Raw genomic sequence first — 17,883 nt, 5'->3', positions numbered from 1 at the left:
CAGGACAAATCTCTGAATGTTTGTATGTGGCCCAGCCTTAGAACCACATAGAACATCTGCAGAAATAACTGAAGTAGTCAGATCACAGATGTTCTCCATCTAATCAGAGCTTTGGAGGATCTTCCAGGAAGTATGGGAGAAACTGCCAACATCCAAGTGTGCAAAGCTTTAGATGTTCAAAGCTGTAATTTCTGACAAAGTGGAAAATCATTTAGAAAACTAGTTTTTGTCTTATCATTACAGCTTGTTGTTTGTTAAGATTGGGGCTTAAAAAGTCATTTAAATCAAATTTATAACACGATATATGTGTGCAAAAAAAAACTGAGGGGCAATACTTTCCACACAATGTCCACTTTATTTATTATGCTTTGGGGACACACACCAGGAGAATGTGTCCGGGCCTGCAAATCATGATGAATAGTGAATAATCTCTTCTATAAACTTGCCAAATACAGCATGGTTCACACAGCATTCCTAAAGCAGAGGCTTCTCAGAGTAATGTGTGTGTGTGTGTGTGTGTGTGTGTGTGTGTGTGTGTGTGTGTGTGTGTGTGTGTGTGTGTGTGTGTATGTGTTCATGGCTGCTAACTCTGTTTCAGCACTGTCACATCTCCCTATCACTAATGTAATGTGTAACTGTAGCGCAAAGCTGTTTGTCGGACTCAGGATTTTTACACAGAACCATTACAATATTAGAAATATGAGTAAAAAAATAACACCTAGCAAACTACAGAAGCACTGACCAACAATCTCATAGCAAGGAGTGTTTTATTTCATAGGTTTCACAATGTTCATGCTTAACATGGTACAATATACTGTACTGTACCGATAAATTACAGAGATTTGGACTGTATTATAAACAGGATTTGAATGTATGCATACCTCCATCTGAGTAAAAAAATACGAGTGCTATTTTTGTGTAAGTGACACAATCCACACACGCACACACACATGCACACACACACACACACACACACACACACACACTCACACAAAAAACCCTCTGCAAATAATAAAGTGCCATGCTGCGTTTTGTTAATCTAGTTCTGAAAGTCTACATGACCTGGCAGAGTAAACTGAAACCAATTTATCACTTTTGGGGCCAAGAAGCCTGGAAAATGCAGTCCGATGGAGTCCAGTCCAATTTAGCCAACTATCCCCTAATTTCCACATCTCCTCTGCCAATTTCCACACTCCCTGCAGAAGTCTGGCCTGTCCTCTTCTTTCTCCCCCACCCACATAACGAGGCTCATGCTCCTGATGATCCAAGTCACTCATGAGGGTTGGGACTGCAGGGCCGACGGAACTCCTGCCCATATTCATGCACCCATTTATTGGCCACTGAGAGAGATATGGGTTGATCAATATTATTATGTTACCTTTGAATTATATGCATTTACATTTACTTACATTTCTAGTTAAATGTACAGTTCAGCATTTATGTTTGCTTTTCATTTTCTGTCATTCTGAAATATAATAATAAATAATATAAGATAAACTAGGCAAATAGATGACTTAAAGATTTGAGCCCTCTCAAGCTTATTATGCAAGCTTGCACTGGCTTTGGGGTTGAAACATGTCTTATATCCTACTGATAGAACACAGCTGTGTCTCTTTCATCCAGCAATAATCACATATGTAACCAAATACGGAAGTTAATGATATATATTCAACCGGTACAAAATTGCTTTTTAAGTGACACATCAATATAATGTAAAAGTCATATATCATTTTACTTCCTTACCCCATTTATCACCAGCCAGGACTGGACAGCCTGCATGCAGTGTATCTCCATTCCCCTGGCCATTTCTGTGGAGGTTCCACCAGAAAACCGCACTATTCTAGGGAAGCAATAAAAAAACATAAAAATAGAAAAAGATATAAAACATTAAAATGAGTTAGCTCCAAGTTACAGGTTAAAGGGTAACCACTATAACTCATAACACTTCCTGGGTAATGGTTACATATGAGTGCTTGTCAGTTGCCATAAATTTTGTTGTATAATAACGTGCCATATCCTGAATGTGAATATGTGTCTGTGATATAGTGGGTGATGTACCTTAATTACAGGAATGCTGAAGTTGGCGTAGATGAAGGCAGTGTATCCTCCTGCTTCCACGGAGCTAAGCTGTAGTGCATCTCAAAATTCAGTAAATTCACTCATAATAAAGACATCATTTGTGTATAGATTATACAATCACTAGTGATGTGTGGGTGAATCATAGGAATATTAAAGGAACACACTTAGATGAGCTGCTCTGCTGTTATTATAGCATACACACCAGAACGTTTGAATAAGGCTCTAACAGGATAGAGATTTACTTACATATATCATAAAGGTAGCCATTCGATTTCCAGAGTTAAGTCTGTACAGCGAGCTGGATTTTAACTGTCAACGTGATGAAAAAAGAAAATACAAAAATGTTCTCAGCAAGTTTCTCTTTTTATAGAGTTATGTAATTAGCTATAAATAAAAGATGATGAATCTCTGTTCAATTATCAAAAATAAAGAGCTTATGTACTGTGGCATGATCAAAATGAGGTTCATAGTGTCCCCCAATTCCGTAGTTGACCACTTGCAGATGCTCCGCATAGGGATACTGAACATTCAGACCTGTTAGCAGACTGATACGACGGTCCACCTTGCTAACAGTGGGATGCTCTGAGCCCTTCAGCCATGCGCTGGAAATATATTAAAAGCTTACAACCTACAAAATATCATTTAATGGTTCAAAGTATTGCAAAACTTTGAATTGCATAGATTATATTTACACAAACACTATAAATGATATTGCTGTTTAGTTGTATGTGTACATTTACGATAGTTACTTAAAATAAAGTAAATATGTGTAAGTAAAGCAAAGTAAAAGTAGAGTAAAGTGAAGTGAATATTTTATTCATGTGTGACCTTCAGTAACAACGTTATGACAGAGTTATACCATAAGTCCCTCCATAGAGAAGTGAGTGTGGCAGAATTGATGAAGACCTTAAATCGACATTCATTACCTCTTGCTGATGCGATAGTCAGCAGTGGACTGGTTCATAGCTGAAGCAACTACTGATCTCCTTAGCTATTGGAAACAAGAACAAATACAAAATATACGCATTTTCATTTTCTCAATTTTTAAATATTGATTCTTAATATTCTTTTTCATATCATTCTGTATAAACTCTACAGACGTTTGTGTGTAAAATGTCCACGAGATCAGCAGTTTCTGAAATACACAACTCTAACTCAAGCTAATCTGGCACCAACAACAATGTCATGGTTAAAGTCGCAACGATAACATTTTTCCCTATTCTCATGAGAACATTAACTGAATCTCTGTTGTAGATGAAAATATAACCCCATCCACCTTTTATATTTACACACAATGATATCACATTACTGTATAATACCAGTCATAGTATTGTGTTACTATTCTACTATATTACTGTAATTATAGTATTTATTATACTTTGTAGTTCATATGGAATATTGAAGTGCAAGGCCCGCTGTAGTTCATTAGAAAGGCCAGTCAAATCCTCCAGGGTTGCACACTTAACTTTCGAGCAATAAAAACATATTGCAGGGGATGTAAAACAGAGCGGTTCATTATAAATAAAAACTAAAGCATTACCATTCTGTAATTTGTAATTTACCACAATTTCTGATGTGTTTAACCTGACAGCACCTCAGGGAGGACAACCTCACATTATGTGCAAGTATGAGCACTTCATCCTGAACAAGGATCCACACATGATATCCTGACATGTTCATACTTCATGCAAACAGTGTGGTTAACAAAACCACAGTTAAATACATAACTAGCTTGTTAAGATTACCAAAGGTTTCTGAGCTACACTTATAGTGTAGATACAAGGGATCTATTTCTGTTATGCAGTATTATCAGCAGATGGAACAATATGTTACAGCTTTACTGCTGGCAAGGAAGTAGGGATTTTACCCTCTGAAGTATGATGATGGAAAAACCCAAGTTGTCGTTCAATCTACCAACATTAAGCAGAAGTGGAAAAACTGATGGTATTTTTGGCATAGCTGACCTTCCCACATGACTGATTCATCAGATGAGTTTGAAATCAATTCAGAACTGCTTACTCAGATGACAGCATAATGATCAAGGCGGTGATGATGGCTCTTTCAAGGAAAGCAGATTTTAACTTGCATCTTTCCACATACGTGATTCATAACAGAAAGAAATTAACAGCAGCTGATTTGGAACCACATTTTGGGTCACAGTGTCCATGTGTGAATCATAATTATTTTCAGTTGGATGTTTAGATTTCACACATAGAATACACAGATTGTATTTTACAATCAAGCTAATTATTATGCTCTATTATTGTCACAAACAAAAAAAATCTTCAGCCTTTTAAAAATGTACTTGTAAATCACTCACTGCTGGCATTGCAGACTCCCTGATGTAATGAGCCTCTCCTCCTGTGATAAAGTCATGAAACAGGACAACATAAGGCTGCAGGCTCACTAGCTCACGTTTCATGGGCTGCAGGAGCAGGCCAGGACTTCCATTGGTGTAATAGTCACAAAAAAGTCTTGGGTTTTCATAATGTTTTGGCTGTAAACAAAGACATCCATCTGAGCTCTATTAACTTTATTACTTGAAAAAACTTATTGACTGTTAACCTCTCTGTTTTTTTTTTTATGTTTTAGCATATTCTGAGTAGCAGAGCTGAGAAGCTTGCGTAGCTTCACATACTATAACAAAACGTATTAGAAAAGGAAATCGTGAGATTACAAGAAACCAGTAAAAATATTAAAACTACAACTAATTAAACTCAATATAACTGTGGGATTTTTTACAGCTGCAAAAGTAAAGAGTTTTTAGTCAACATCTCTCCAAGGCTTTTGGCTGCCTTCCTAACAGTGCAGAGATCCTGGACCTCCTTCTTCACAAAGGAAAGACATATGGGAAAAATTACAAGTGACTATCGTAGATTTAGATGGCCCTGTGGACTGAACTTGTATAAATATACATTGTTTTTCCTTAATGTGAATCCTCTATTGCAAATATGGGGAGAATCAATATTTAACATTTTATTTATTAATCTATAGTTATAGTTATAGCTCTAATAATCTTAAGTCTAACTTCATCAATTCATTTTCACTGAAATACACACTAGGTTAGAAATGCAATACATATGGAACAAACCATAACTTAACTTATAACACATTATAATCTTACCTGAGATCCCTGGCTTTGGCAAAGTGTTTCATATGTGTCTCTTGTTCTCAGGTAGGTGGTACTGGGTCTCTTTAATCCAGACCCTAGGCTTGAAACAGCAGAACTTTTAGACAGAAGTTTTTCATACTTCTCCACATTTAGCAGAACTCTTCTGTTTGATGGATCTTTAACAGAAAATGGAATTTTACTGTAACTACAGACGATAAAAGACACTGAACTGAGTAGTGAACTTTGCTTGCAAAACTATGGCTGAATACTTTGAGATTTATAAAGCTCTCCTTACTTGTACAATATAGAAAAACACAGCTGTTCTGTAAACTGTGTTAAATCTTACCCTTACACGTGACATGCTTTTAGTTTATAGTTTTAAACATTTACCATAATGTAGCAGCTCCAAGGACAGACTGAGTGCAGAGAAGATGTTTCCTGTCTGAAGCGATTTAAACAAAAGGTTAATAATGTAAACCTCCAAACCAACAATGTTTTAACAGACACAATTTTACTGAACCTTAAAGCTGATCCAACGATAGTTTACCTTAAAGTGAGAGAAAGCTAAGTAATCTAGGGCATCTTCCAAAGTGCCCTCATTTTCTGGGCTCCTGTTTATGCCTCGAAAAAGCCGCACTGCCTCCTCAAGCCATTGTACAGAATGATAGTAATCCTCCCCATGGTAGGCCACCTAGAAGGGAAAAAAATATTGTCTAGACAAAAATAACTAGACAAATTGTCATATAGTATGTCTATGTTCGACGATGATTAACAGAGTTAGTGAGTTTCGCAGTAACAGCCTGTAGTGACTGTAAAATTGGGGGTCTGGGATGGAGTGGTGGTGGTTGAGGTTTTGTTAACTGTACTGTGTGCAGTTAAGGTCAAGCAGATATGCATGGCCTATTCAGAAACATTGTGTACAGTAGTCTGTGTAAATAGCCTAGGTTACATGAACCAGAAAAAAGCAGTTACATAAGATGAACAAATTATTGGATGTGTACATGTCTGTCAGATCACACAGACTAAAGTACAGTGTTAAAACGGGTTCTTTAATCAAGGATGTTGATTCTTAGATGTTGACATGTTTTCTGGGAACAGACACAAGGGCCCAAGAAGTCATGGGGCCTCAAAGCCAGAGCCTGTGCATTTTGTAGATGTCACAAGAAAGTAACCATATTTAGATCCTCAGAGTGACTGTTTATAAATTTAGCTTTCTGTTGGACATTTGGGTTCAAATACTTTTTTATTGCTGCCAATCTGTATGGATCCTCCAACTCTGAGAGGAGAAATCTCAGGTACAAAAGTCAAATTTAAATAAATAGTGCCCTTTAACTCATATACAGTACCTGTAGCAGCCCTATCACTTGACCATAGAGTTGTGGGGTAAAGTTTCAGAGAGTGTTTATGTATTCATTCATAGAGACTTCAAAGCAGTTTTGGATCTCTGCCAAATGCCATAAATTTAAGTGTAAATATGACAGACAAAACTCATTCTTATCAACCCCACCAGCTCCAGCCCTTTATTTTTCTATTATTTCCTGCATTGCACTGTTTCCACTCAGAAAAAGTGTGTTGCTTGGTACATTCATGAGCTGTAACACAACAATTCCACTATGTTGACTTGAGGCTAATTACTCTTCTGTTGTTGGTAATTAGTGTATATTGTATAATTACCAAAACTAGCTTTTTATATTTTGATGCACTTCATGCAATCTTGTTCACATTAGCTATGTGTTGTCTTGTTTGTTTCACCATAGCTGAAAAGTTCCACTATTTCTACATATGATTAAGATAAAAGAATGTGCTTGACTTGTATAATATAATATGTACATAGAATACTGATGTCCAATCGATGGCCATATTCAACCCCAGTTCAACCTCCAGGTAGCCTACCTTTCCAACAAGAAAGCAGTCATCCCCAGAGAGAGAGATACATGCAGATGGCTTGTAAATGTCAACTATGGTTCCATTGCTGACCCGCTGGAAATGACCTTTCACCATTCCCTCCAATTGAAGGGAATACACGTCCTGCAGTCTCATCAGCCCCTGTGCTGCTCCCTGCAGGTCCTCCAGCTTTGGCAAGTTGCTTTCTATCTTCTTATAAAAACCTTTCATCTCTACAATACAACAATGATAAATTATTATGCACTGTTCATTTCATTTCATTCTCACCATAGTATCACCATTTTTAAAGGATACTAATGCTTACTATGAAAAGTTATTTTACTAACTTATCTAAAGTTTTTGTGTTGCAAATAAAAGTCTGTGCCTGAAAAATCATACTTGTGTACCTGAAAGTTTCTTGGGTCTCTTTTTTAAAAAAAATTTTAATTATTGTTTATATTGCTAATAGTGATAAAAAACCTTCTTGGTATTTTACGACTGCACTGCTACAATCAGAAAGAGACATCTATTGCCAAGTAATGAACAGAACATTATAAAGGTTAAAGAAAGTGTTTGCTTGTCTATAGGGCAGGTTCGAGCAGCACCACAACATATATCAGCTGTATTTATAATTTAGAACGCGTCATTCACAGCTCCATATATTTTGGATATTAGACAAAATGCTAATGACCTCTTTTCAAATTTTTTTAAATTTTAAATTAATGGACTGTTTATTATTCGCTCCCTTTTTTGTTTAATGAGTAAGTACAAAAGACACTACATGTGTAAACTGAAAAGACATATTTTCAAGAATAATTAAAAAATTATAATAATGGACTAAATGTTTCTGCAATAATTTAAGGTGGAATAAAATTTAAGGTGGAACAGCAAATTTGAATAAGCCGAATTGAGAAAATAACTTTAGCAATAGCTTTGTAGTCAATAGCAAAGATCTAGCCTTTTTACTTATTAATTTATGTTGTTAATCTCGTTCTGATACAGCAAATTCAATGGCCATGAGTGTTCAAAATTGTCGATGATGATGATGATGATGATGATGATAATGGCATGCATTAAAAAGTTATTCCTTGGAGACAAACTACCTTGGACATTTTCTTCAGCTTTGTTGCTGTAGATTATGTTCAACCATTCAGACTGTAATCTCTTGATGAGTGTAAATGCTGCCAAAGGATTATCCATGGAAACTGCTGAATCATTGTGTGTCCCCTTGTGAAATGCAGTAACCTTTGTATAGAACCTGAAAGGTTTGGGTTATATGTTGCCTTTGTAATATTTCAATTAATTAAAAACAAACACTTTATATGTTGTGGCAAGGGCACATAATGCCCATACTCCATTAAATCATGTGTAAAATGCTATCATTGCCCCATTTTGCAGATTTACTATAATTGTACAATTCCCTCTCTAATTAAATTATCTCAACTGTATTAATCAATTATAAATAACCTCTACTAACATTGAGTAAGGCATTGCTTTAAGTGTCTATCAAGAATAAACTTGTTCACTCACCGTTTAATATCTTCAAGTCTTTGAGTTTCCTGATCAAGGTATCTTCTTAAATGATCGATGAGTTGTCTTTCTGATAAAATGCTTTGCTTTATGTTCATCATTGAGGTGTAAACCTCCCCAAGTGAACGGTGGCACACATGCAGGATGAACCACAGTGAGAGCAACTGGAAACACAACATTTTAGAGACTGTGCTTCCTTCATAATAAGCGAAATCTGAGTACACACACAAGCCACACACTCACACACACACTTTCCAGTGACTCGCTCAGCCTCAGCCCCTCATGTGTTCTCCTTGATGAAATGCAGGCTATCTCTCAAGAATGTTGAGCCAATCTGGTTCCACATCATACTTGGCATGATATGCGAAAGAATATTGTGTTTAGGTTTTACTACATTGTATTTAATTAATGATTAATTTCTTAATTTTTTATATTGCCATATTTATGTTCATAGTTTCATAGCTTTATTTTCAATTTTATCTAAATGTGCAATTTATTTTAAGGAACCTGTAAAAAAGGAGGAGTTTGATCCATTTGCGTGTTAAATGAAGATGGCGTGTTAAATGTCAGAAAAGCTTGGAGTTGAACTCGTGACCCTGAAGACTCAGAACCACTCAGGCCTTATCCTTTCCAGTCAACAGGGTATTGTAGGTCCTTTGCCGGGAATCAATAATGGCACGGACCAGGTAGGCTCCATCTATCTCAACAGGCAGTTGAGGTGGGGGGTTGTTCTCCCCATGATTATAGACATATAAGGAGGTACAGTATGTGTGAAACAATGTTGAGATACGGTAATTTGCTAGTCATTCTGGTTTTCTTTAATGCTTTATTCTCTCATGTCTATAGTTTTAATACCATATATTTAAGAAAATTGTTTCGCCCTGTTTAAATCATTCAGAATTGCTGCATCTTTCAGTGGGTTTATTTGTGCTTTTGACACCATCGGAAGCTGCAGATGAACTCGACTCATCCATTTCTCCGACCTCATTGCCGCAAATGGATGAGGAGGTGGTAGCTGTGTCCTGGAGAGCTAAAGTGGTTTATTGCATTATATATATATATATATATATATATATATATATATATATATATATATATATATATATATATATATATATGCCATTCCCAAGCTCCCAGAGAGTTTCTAGTCTGATTGTCTCTTACGGAGCTACTTCTTCAATCTCTTGGTTGGAGTCTCGTCTCCTGATGGGCCCCCTGTAGGGATTGATCTGCATGGTCAGACAGTGTCTCATGGGAATGTTGTGGATGGGGCCACATGGAGACTGTCATGCCTTCGTTGCATCAGTCATCTGTATGGTCTGGTCCTTATCAGCAATCATTTGAAGGCTTTGACAAGAAGGAATTAGTGTTGGGTCCATGGCAAACTCAGAGTTTGTGCTGATTAGTTCCTCAAGAGCTCTCAGTTGCACTATTATAAACTGTTGTAGAAATGACATTATTTACATTTACATTATTCCCTGTTAAGTGTCACCCAAATGACACCCGGGGGTGATATTTGACACCAATTTAAAATTTGACCACAAGTTATGAGATGCTCACAAAGAACATTCCCCACATCAACCCCACAAACCACTGCTTTCATGTACTGTACTTATATTTCTTTTCACCGTCCTTATTATCCTTAGTGTTGAAACTGTCTACCTGCTGTTTCTTTCTTGGAAGTTTGGGCATTTCCCAGACACAACCTTTAAATTCTACATTTCCTATTATAATTCAACTTTAAAATACAAAAATATATAAAATCACTCACCACCCATAATCCCTGTTAATTATTCTAAACTTATAGCTAATTCATTTTGAATTACATAGTTAGCTTTGACCTGGGGTCAACCTGATCTTCTCAAAACCTTTATGAATGTGCCTCAAGTGGATTCTCTCAGACATCAGCTGCAGGTGTCCCTGTACAGTCTACCTAACCTTGACTCTAACGTTAGACTCTAACTCTGTAGGTACAGTGAACCCTGCTCTGTACAGTCTACCTGTCTCTCTGCTAAGACTTGCCTCACTAAGGATGTTATTGTTAGTTCACAGGCTGTACAAAGCATACTGTATTCATGCTTAACAGTTGCACCTATACTATTTGTCCTTCTTGTCATGTTAAACCTTACTCTATTAAACCATTAACAGAAATGGTGCTCAAAACTACTTATGATGTCACCTCATCTTTTACAATCACACAAATTCATATAGGACTAAAAATAAAATGCCACAGACCCCAATGTAAATGTAATTTATCCATAAAACATTTGGCCAAAGGTTTATGGACACCCAGTCACACACAGTTTCTATAAGCAGTAATTGCTAAGTATTGAGAATTGCATTCCTCCTTTAGCTACAGTATATATAAATATTCATTAAGATATTAAAGGTTACAAAAAAAATTAAAAACACACATTTTCAAGGAAGCAGGATAACTTATGTTTGTAATTGTAATCATCTTGTAACGTCTCACAGTGTAGAAGTGAACACTGTGTTATATACAAACTTTAGTTAATGCTTACATCAAATATCAGAAATGTGGCTTTTATTCAAAGTTATATTCTGGTTGTTGTTGTTGGTGCCAGGCTGGTCTGTGTATTTCACAAACTGGTGATCTGTATTTTTTAATACACCGTCTGGCGGTCACATTAAAATCAATCACTCTCACTGCTTCTGTAATATATTTCAATCAAGATTAATGTTAAATGTATAATAATGAAAACCATTTAATAACGGAAAGCGATCAAGAGACTGCTGTATCATCAGCCCTCTTTCCAGATAGATAGAAATGAGTGATTAGGCAGTAATTACATTACATTAAGACATAAGTGTTAATTTTGTTATATTAGATAAAATGTGAATAGTATAAGATTATTAAAAAAATGTACATGCATTAATTACAGTTAATTGCATTATAGCTAAGAACAATATATAGCAAAGTGTGCTGTAGTCTATCAAGTGAGTCACTGCTCATTCTTTGTCTATAGAAAGGACATGAATCATATGAGGAAATATTATAGTATGTTTTAAACAGGTAATTAAGAAAAGCACTTTATATACAGAGGATTTTTTTAATGCCATGCTTGTTATTTCAAACAATGTCTATGTTGTTGCATACATTTCTGTAATGACATAAAAACCATCCACACACGTGGCCATATAGAAATTTCTTAAGAATCTATTATTGCGTTCTTGAGGGCAGCATTAATAATTTGTTGGATGATGGTAACTTTATACATTTAACATTCAAATTTTGGCATTTTTCTAAGTATACACAGTTGGATTTTAAGCTAAATGATACTCCATTCCTTATCAAATTATTATGCATATTGGTTATATATGTGTCTTTTAAGACCTTAAATTGGTTTTAAATATCTTTCAAGACTAATGAAAACGCATGAAAATGACAATTACAGTAGTTCTTGGTTGCTGTCCTATGCATTTAATGCTTATTTTGGAATTTTATGTGACCCAGTATATTTTGAAATTTTAAGTGGCCCAATACGAGCCCTACAGCAAGGCATGGCTTTTTTCATGTAGCACCTCAGGCTCTCATCTCTGAGGCCATAAATGAGTGGGCTGAGAAAGCGTGGCAGCAACACAAAGCAGAAGTAGTTGAAAAACTGAATATGTTCCAGCATCCATCTGATGTTCAACATAATCAGGGTTTCAGTGATGGGGAACGTGAAGACCATCATGCTGAGAACCAACTGGAATCCATGCAATACCACGGTGTGTAGGGCTTTGGTTACAGAGGCCCGGTCCTGACGCATCTTTCGAGTCTCCAAAAGGATTCGAATGTATGTAAAAAAAATAATAGCAGCCACTGCAGCAAAGAAGAGTACATTCACAGCCACTTTGAAGAGAGTCTGAATGGGCAAGTTATTGAGTACCCCGTTTTTGCAGACCAGCGGGGTGGTGAAGACATCCCAGCCCACATTGGGGCGCATCAGGATGAAGTCCACCGTAGGAGGGATACAGCTGATGATCCACAAACTCAAAGCAATCACCCAAATTCTTTCCGGCCTCCAGGAGATGGGTCTGCGCAGCGGGTAGAAGATCGCCACATAACGTTCTAATGACATGGCAGCTAAGATTAGTGGGCCATTCTGAAAGGTGGCAACAGAGACAAAGAGCAGTGGTGCACAGTAGATGATGGCCAACTTCACATTGCCCATGACAAATAGAAAGAGCAGCACAGAAGTAAGTAACTGCAGCGTGTCATTAACCAGCATGTAGGCAAACAGAATGTAGCGTGAGCTGTCGAAGAATTGCCGGTGTGAGGCAAATGTATGCAGCATTAGCAGGATGCAGTAGAGAAAGACACAGAACAGTGGGATCACCACACACACCTTTACTATGATGGATGTGCTGTTGTTGGATGTGGCATTGTCTAGGGATTCGGTCAGATTTTGCATAATGTCAAGAACTTTGCACAGCCTAAAATGCAAAATGGAAAAAATGCTGGAATACAATTTATTTTAAACTTAAATGGATAAACTTTGGATTGGATAAACATATTAAAAGCGCTTGACAAATAAAGTGCTGAGGTGCATTAGATCTGGAATAACAAAACAAACAGCATTAGTTTCTTTCTTCCTTTCCTTGTACTTCTTGTTTTATAGGAAAACAAAGAAACATTTACATTTATCATCAGTTCATGGCATTGATACAGCTGGAAAAAATTGAAAGATGAAATGAATTGGTCAAAAACTGAATATAAAACCTGCATGTGGCACGTTCGATGTCATAAAATATTAAAAATTATTTTAAAATTGCATGCTTAAATACTCACCAAAGTCTCTGCTAGTAGAGCAATTAAAGGATAGTTTGAGAAGGGGAGCCAAGTTTTATACATTTCATCTTTATCATGTGAGGAAGAGGATTGGTCCTTAGGGGTTTGCATTACTATGTCATTATACGCTGCTTTTAAACTTAACAGCATTTACACTTCCATTAATATTTTACTTTTCCAGGTTGAAAAGTGCAGTTTTTGTTTGGTCACTAACATATGTAATAAAAGTTAATTAAGATAATTAAGATACTTAAGTGTATTTTTACACTGTGTATGCATGTGTTGTGAAATAAACAGATATTATTTATATTAGAGTGCTGTCACTAATTAAGAATTTTATATTTAATGATAATAACAAAACCTCTTACTTGAGGTATTCTGATAGTAAATGTATTTAAAATCTGTACCACACTGTCACTGAAACTGACAATTTCTTGCATCAAATGATGTAGTAACTATGTATACACTTTATACACTCCATACACTATTTACACACCATACTGCACCTGGACAATTTAAGGACAATCTTTAATAACCATACACATGTATGTATATGTATATTTATGTATATGTATATGTATATACATTATCTATATTTTCATATTTGTTATACAGTTTTTTATATAGTTTTCTTATATAAGTTTTCTTATATAGTTTATAATTTTTTATTATTTTTATTCTTATTTTATTTTTTGCTTTATTATACTTTTTTTTATATATATATTTATTTTTTGATTCTTATACCGGACAGTTGCATAAATCATTTCACTGCATATCATACCCTCTATGATTTGATTTGAACTATTGGCTTCTTGGAGCATGCATGTCTGAGGGACATTAATACATTTTAGAAACGAAATATTTGTTTAATGCTTGACTGAACAGTGACCAGGTCAAACTCATTTTTGTCTTTTTATTGTAAATTAATCATGAATTATCTGTTACTGAAATATTTGTGGAGTTTTTTTTATTTATTTATTTATTTATTTATTTATTTATTTATTTATTTATTTATTTATTTATTTATTTATTTATAGAAACTTCTGGATTTTGGTTAAATGCTATTTGTTATTTTGTGGCTCATTTATTTGTTCTTATGGTTGATTGAATTATAAAACTCTTCTTCATTACTGTTATATGCCAGCTGATGTGTGTACAGTAGCATGTTGTACACAATAATCACTTTTTTTGTTGCATTGCATTGACAATCATGATGGACATTTCTACCAGAATAATGGCTGATATTAAATAAATATACATCATCAGACAGAATAAATATCAGACAGAGCATGTAGCACAATGGCACTTGTTTGTTAATCAACATTGTCCTTAAATCCTATGTGGTTAATTAAGTGTTGTGAAAGACAAGCAGATTCTGAATTATTAAACACATTCTTTAGTAATATTTTATTACATGCTATTTGGGAAAGCCACTGATGTATAAATGTAGCCATAGGCCACTTGGTCATAAGAGACCTAATTCCCTATCTGCTTCTTTTGGTAATTAAACTGAACCAAAAAGGAAAGAAAGGCTTTTGGCCCTGATTAGGCCGGAGGGAGAAAACCCCATAACTCTAATTACTTGATCATGTCTTTATTTGGTAAACATGCTGATGTAATGTTTGTCCACAGAAAATTCATTATGTTCATGTCTGTGGTCCTAGGTTATTACTTTTTGATTATAACAATGAATAAAAACTGTATTTGATTCGTTATTCTCCCATAATAAATAGCATATTATGCTAATAGTAGGGGAATGGGATGTTTTTTTTATAGATACTACAAAGCACTTCCTTCTGCTGAATGCTTTACAGTGGTATATAAAAGGATATAAAGTACTGCCATATAAAATCCTGGACATAATGTGTGTTCATTACAGGGCAACATATTTGCACACTAAGGCCCTATATTAGAGTAGAATGAAACCAGATGTGGAAGGAAAATGGAGAATCCTAAAGAAACCACAGGGATAAGAGGAAACATGCACAACTCACACTGCATAGCAATGCTATCTACTATACAAACATGCTGCCCAAATAAAAATATTATAAAGCTAAGGACGAACGTTATATATGTTTATGATAAAGATATTCAATCTCAGTTTTTTTTATAACTGAGTTCACATCAATGGTAATTTTAAACAACCAGTTACACATTGATTATTTTATTATTTTATTTTAGCTTTAATTTGGTTTCCATACAACTCTATAATATAATATTAATTTCTCTTTAAACTTAGAAATTGATGTAATGTCATTTAGAAGCCTCTGATTGGCTAGATTTGATAACTGAGTTAATTGGGAGTGCACATATTAGATTCAGTGCTCTTTTAACCATGGGGAAATCCAAGCAACTCGGCCAAGATCTCGGAAAGATATTATTTGCAGTTCCACCGTAGGAACTAATTCTTGCCAGTTGAAGGTACCACAGGCATGTGTATAAAAAATACTTCTACTTCTACTTTCAGCTTTTCCCTTTAGGGGTCGCCACAGTGAATCATCTGTTTCCACCTAACTCGATTCAGCAGATTTTAACCAGCAGATATTTTTTAGACTTTGGTTACTAGCTCCACACTTTGCAAATATCAGTTTAATTTTCTGTCTATATATAGTTTTCATCTATGAGTATAAATTAAGCTGAGTTCCTTAAAAAATAAATTGTTGTTCAATAATTTGCATCTCATAATATTTTCATTTTATATTCACTTTTACAATTTACAATAAAAAAAATTGTTTAGTAAAGTTATTTCAAAATGACCAATAGCTTTTTTGAACCATTCTTATTCTGGAATTTTATCTGACACTCTCATTTTTAATACATCTTTAATTTAATCATTGTACAATTAAAAAAAATTAATTGAATTAATTATATGTATATATAACTTATGTTATATGTAAGTTAAATAGTAAAATTTTATAGATTTTAATTTATAAAGAATAGTTAAATAAAGATTATGCAACCCATTATGTTTTATTGCCTGCCAGTCAGTGCAGTGTAAAAACAAGGCCTGGGAGTTAGAGTGAGGAAACTAAGGTGTTTGGATTGAGATTAAAACCCACATGTCCAGCAGACTCTTACAGATACCCCCTTTGATGCCATAAAGCTTAAAATTAGTCCATCTCACTGGATACACACTGGCTGTGCTTTCTTACCTTAGTTCGCCCCCAATTTGGCAATAGACAAACTTACCTGTAATTAGATTTATTACCTTCTGACAAACTAGTACTTGTTACATGTAATGTACTTAACCATCACACAGTGTTCATGTGAATATCTGCTACATCTTTGTACACTGCTCGTGGCCTAATGGTTAGAGAGTCTGACTCGTAATCCTAAGGTTGTGGGTTCGAGTCTCGCACGACTGAGGTGCCCTTAAGCAAGGCACCAAACCCCCCAACTGCTCCTCGGGCAGTTGGGGGTTCAGGGGGTTGTCACTCTTTCTTCTTGTATGTACACATATACATACAGAATTTCAAAATCAGACAAATGGAAAACTTTCACTGTTAAATTAGCCAAATCTGACAAATTGTTCAGATTCACCAAACCACTCTATATTTGTTGTGAACTCCAGATAGCTCTGACCAGGTGGAAATGTATTGTTCTCAACAGAGACAGTAGGTGCAGCTGTATGTTTCATTAAATGTGTGCACTATACAGTAGTGAAAGATTATGTAAAGCAGATACTGTAACTCAGATCAATCTTCGGTGTTCTACAGTTTTAAAAACAAATCATTTTGCTGGCTTAACAGTAAAAATATATTTTATTATGGATAACATGTTTAAGTAGATACCTCACTGCTTCAGGTTCTTTAAACACATGTTATAGGAATCGAATGAGCTGTACCTAACTAGTCACAACATGAGTCGTTCACAACATCTAGCCAAGAACAAATCAATGACACTCTGCAGGAGGTTGGGGTACCATTGTCAAAGTCTACAATCAAGAGATGCCTTGATGAATGTAAGTACAGCAGTTTTACCTCAAGATGCAAACCATTGGGAACACTCAAGAAATAAGAATTTGATAGGCCAGATCAGACTTAGGCTATAAAACATTTAAATAAAGGAAAAAGGAAGAAAAAAAGAAGATTCTTTGGACAGATGAATCCAAGATTAATATGTAACAGAATAATGGGAAGAAAAGAGTTTAGAGTATGAAAGGAAGGCCTAATGATCCAAAACATACCACATCATCTGTCAAACATGGTGGAGGCAGTGTTATGTCATAGATATGGGGTCACTGCTGTGTATTGATGACGTTACTGCTGATAGAAGTAGCCGATTAAATCCTGAAGTGTATATAGCTGTTATACATTCTGCTCAGGTTCAGTCAAATGCTGCAAAACCAAAAAAACTTCACAGAACAGATATTTGTTACAAGGTAATATTTATAATTATGTTAGTTTGTCCAAATACTTTTGAGCCTGTGAAAATAAATGGACTATGTAAAGACTGTTGCTGTTTTCTTAAAGGGATAATGCAT

At 35.3% G+C, this 17,883-nt stretch overlaps 2 protein-coding genes across 3 annotated transcripts; both read right to left on the bottom strand.

Moving 5' to 3' along the window:
- Positions 1–750: 750 nt before the first annotated feature.
- Positions 751–8,871, bottom strand: p4ha3 (prolyl 4-hydroxylase, alpha polypeptide III). Of its 2 annotated transcripts, XM_027136546.2 has the most exons (13): positions 8,606–8,871; positions 8,179–8,333; positions 7,085–7,308; positions 5,739–5,882; positions 5,582–5,633; positions 5,204–5,367; positions 4,400–4,576; positions 3,006–3,070; positions 2,522–2,681; positions 2,326–2,388; positions 2,059–2,127; positions 1,744–1,840; positions 751–1,340 (listed from the first exon to the last, which is right to left on the bottom strand). In XM_027136546.2, the coding sequence occupies exons 1-13, from the start codon at positions 8,782–8,784 to the stop codon at positions 1,270–1,272; spliced, it is 1,620 nt and encodes a 539-aa protein (XP_026992347.2). In that variant the 5' UTR covers positions 8,785–8,871; the 3' UTR covers positions 751–1,269. The 2 variants fall into 2 exon arrangements, with proteins under 2 accessions (XP_026992347.2, XP_026992352.2); XM_027136551.2 differs by lacking the exon at positions 4,400–4,576.
- A 3,072-nt stretch (positions 8,872–11,943) lies between these two features.
- Positions 11,944–13,099, bottom strand: or95a1 (odorant receptor, family 95, subfamily A, member 1). Its single transcript, XM_027137229.2, has one exon. The coding sequence runs from the start codon at positions 13,021–13,023 to the stop codon at positions 12,055–12,057; it is 969 nt and encodes a 322-aa protein (XP_026993030.1). The 5' UTR covers positions 13,024–13,099; the 3' UTR covers positions 11,944–12,054.
- Between the last annotated feature and the right edge of the window lie 4,784 nt (positions 13,100–17,883).

The sequence above is a fragment of the Tachysurus fulvidraco genome, chromosome 11 (assembly GCF_022655615.1).
Source record: "Tachysurus fulvidraco isolate hzauxx_2018 chromosome 11, HZAU_PFXX_2.0, whole genome shotgun sequence".
NCBI lineage: Eukaryota > Metazoa > Chordata > Actinopteri > Siluriformes > Bagridae > Tachysurus > Tachysurus fulvidraco.
Note: the sequence above shows the minus strand (reverse complement) of the source record. Positions and strands in the feature narration are given on the sequence as shown.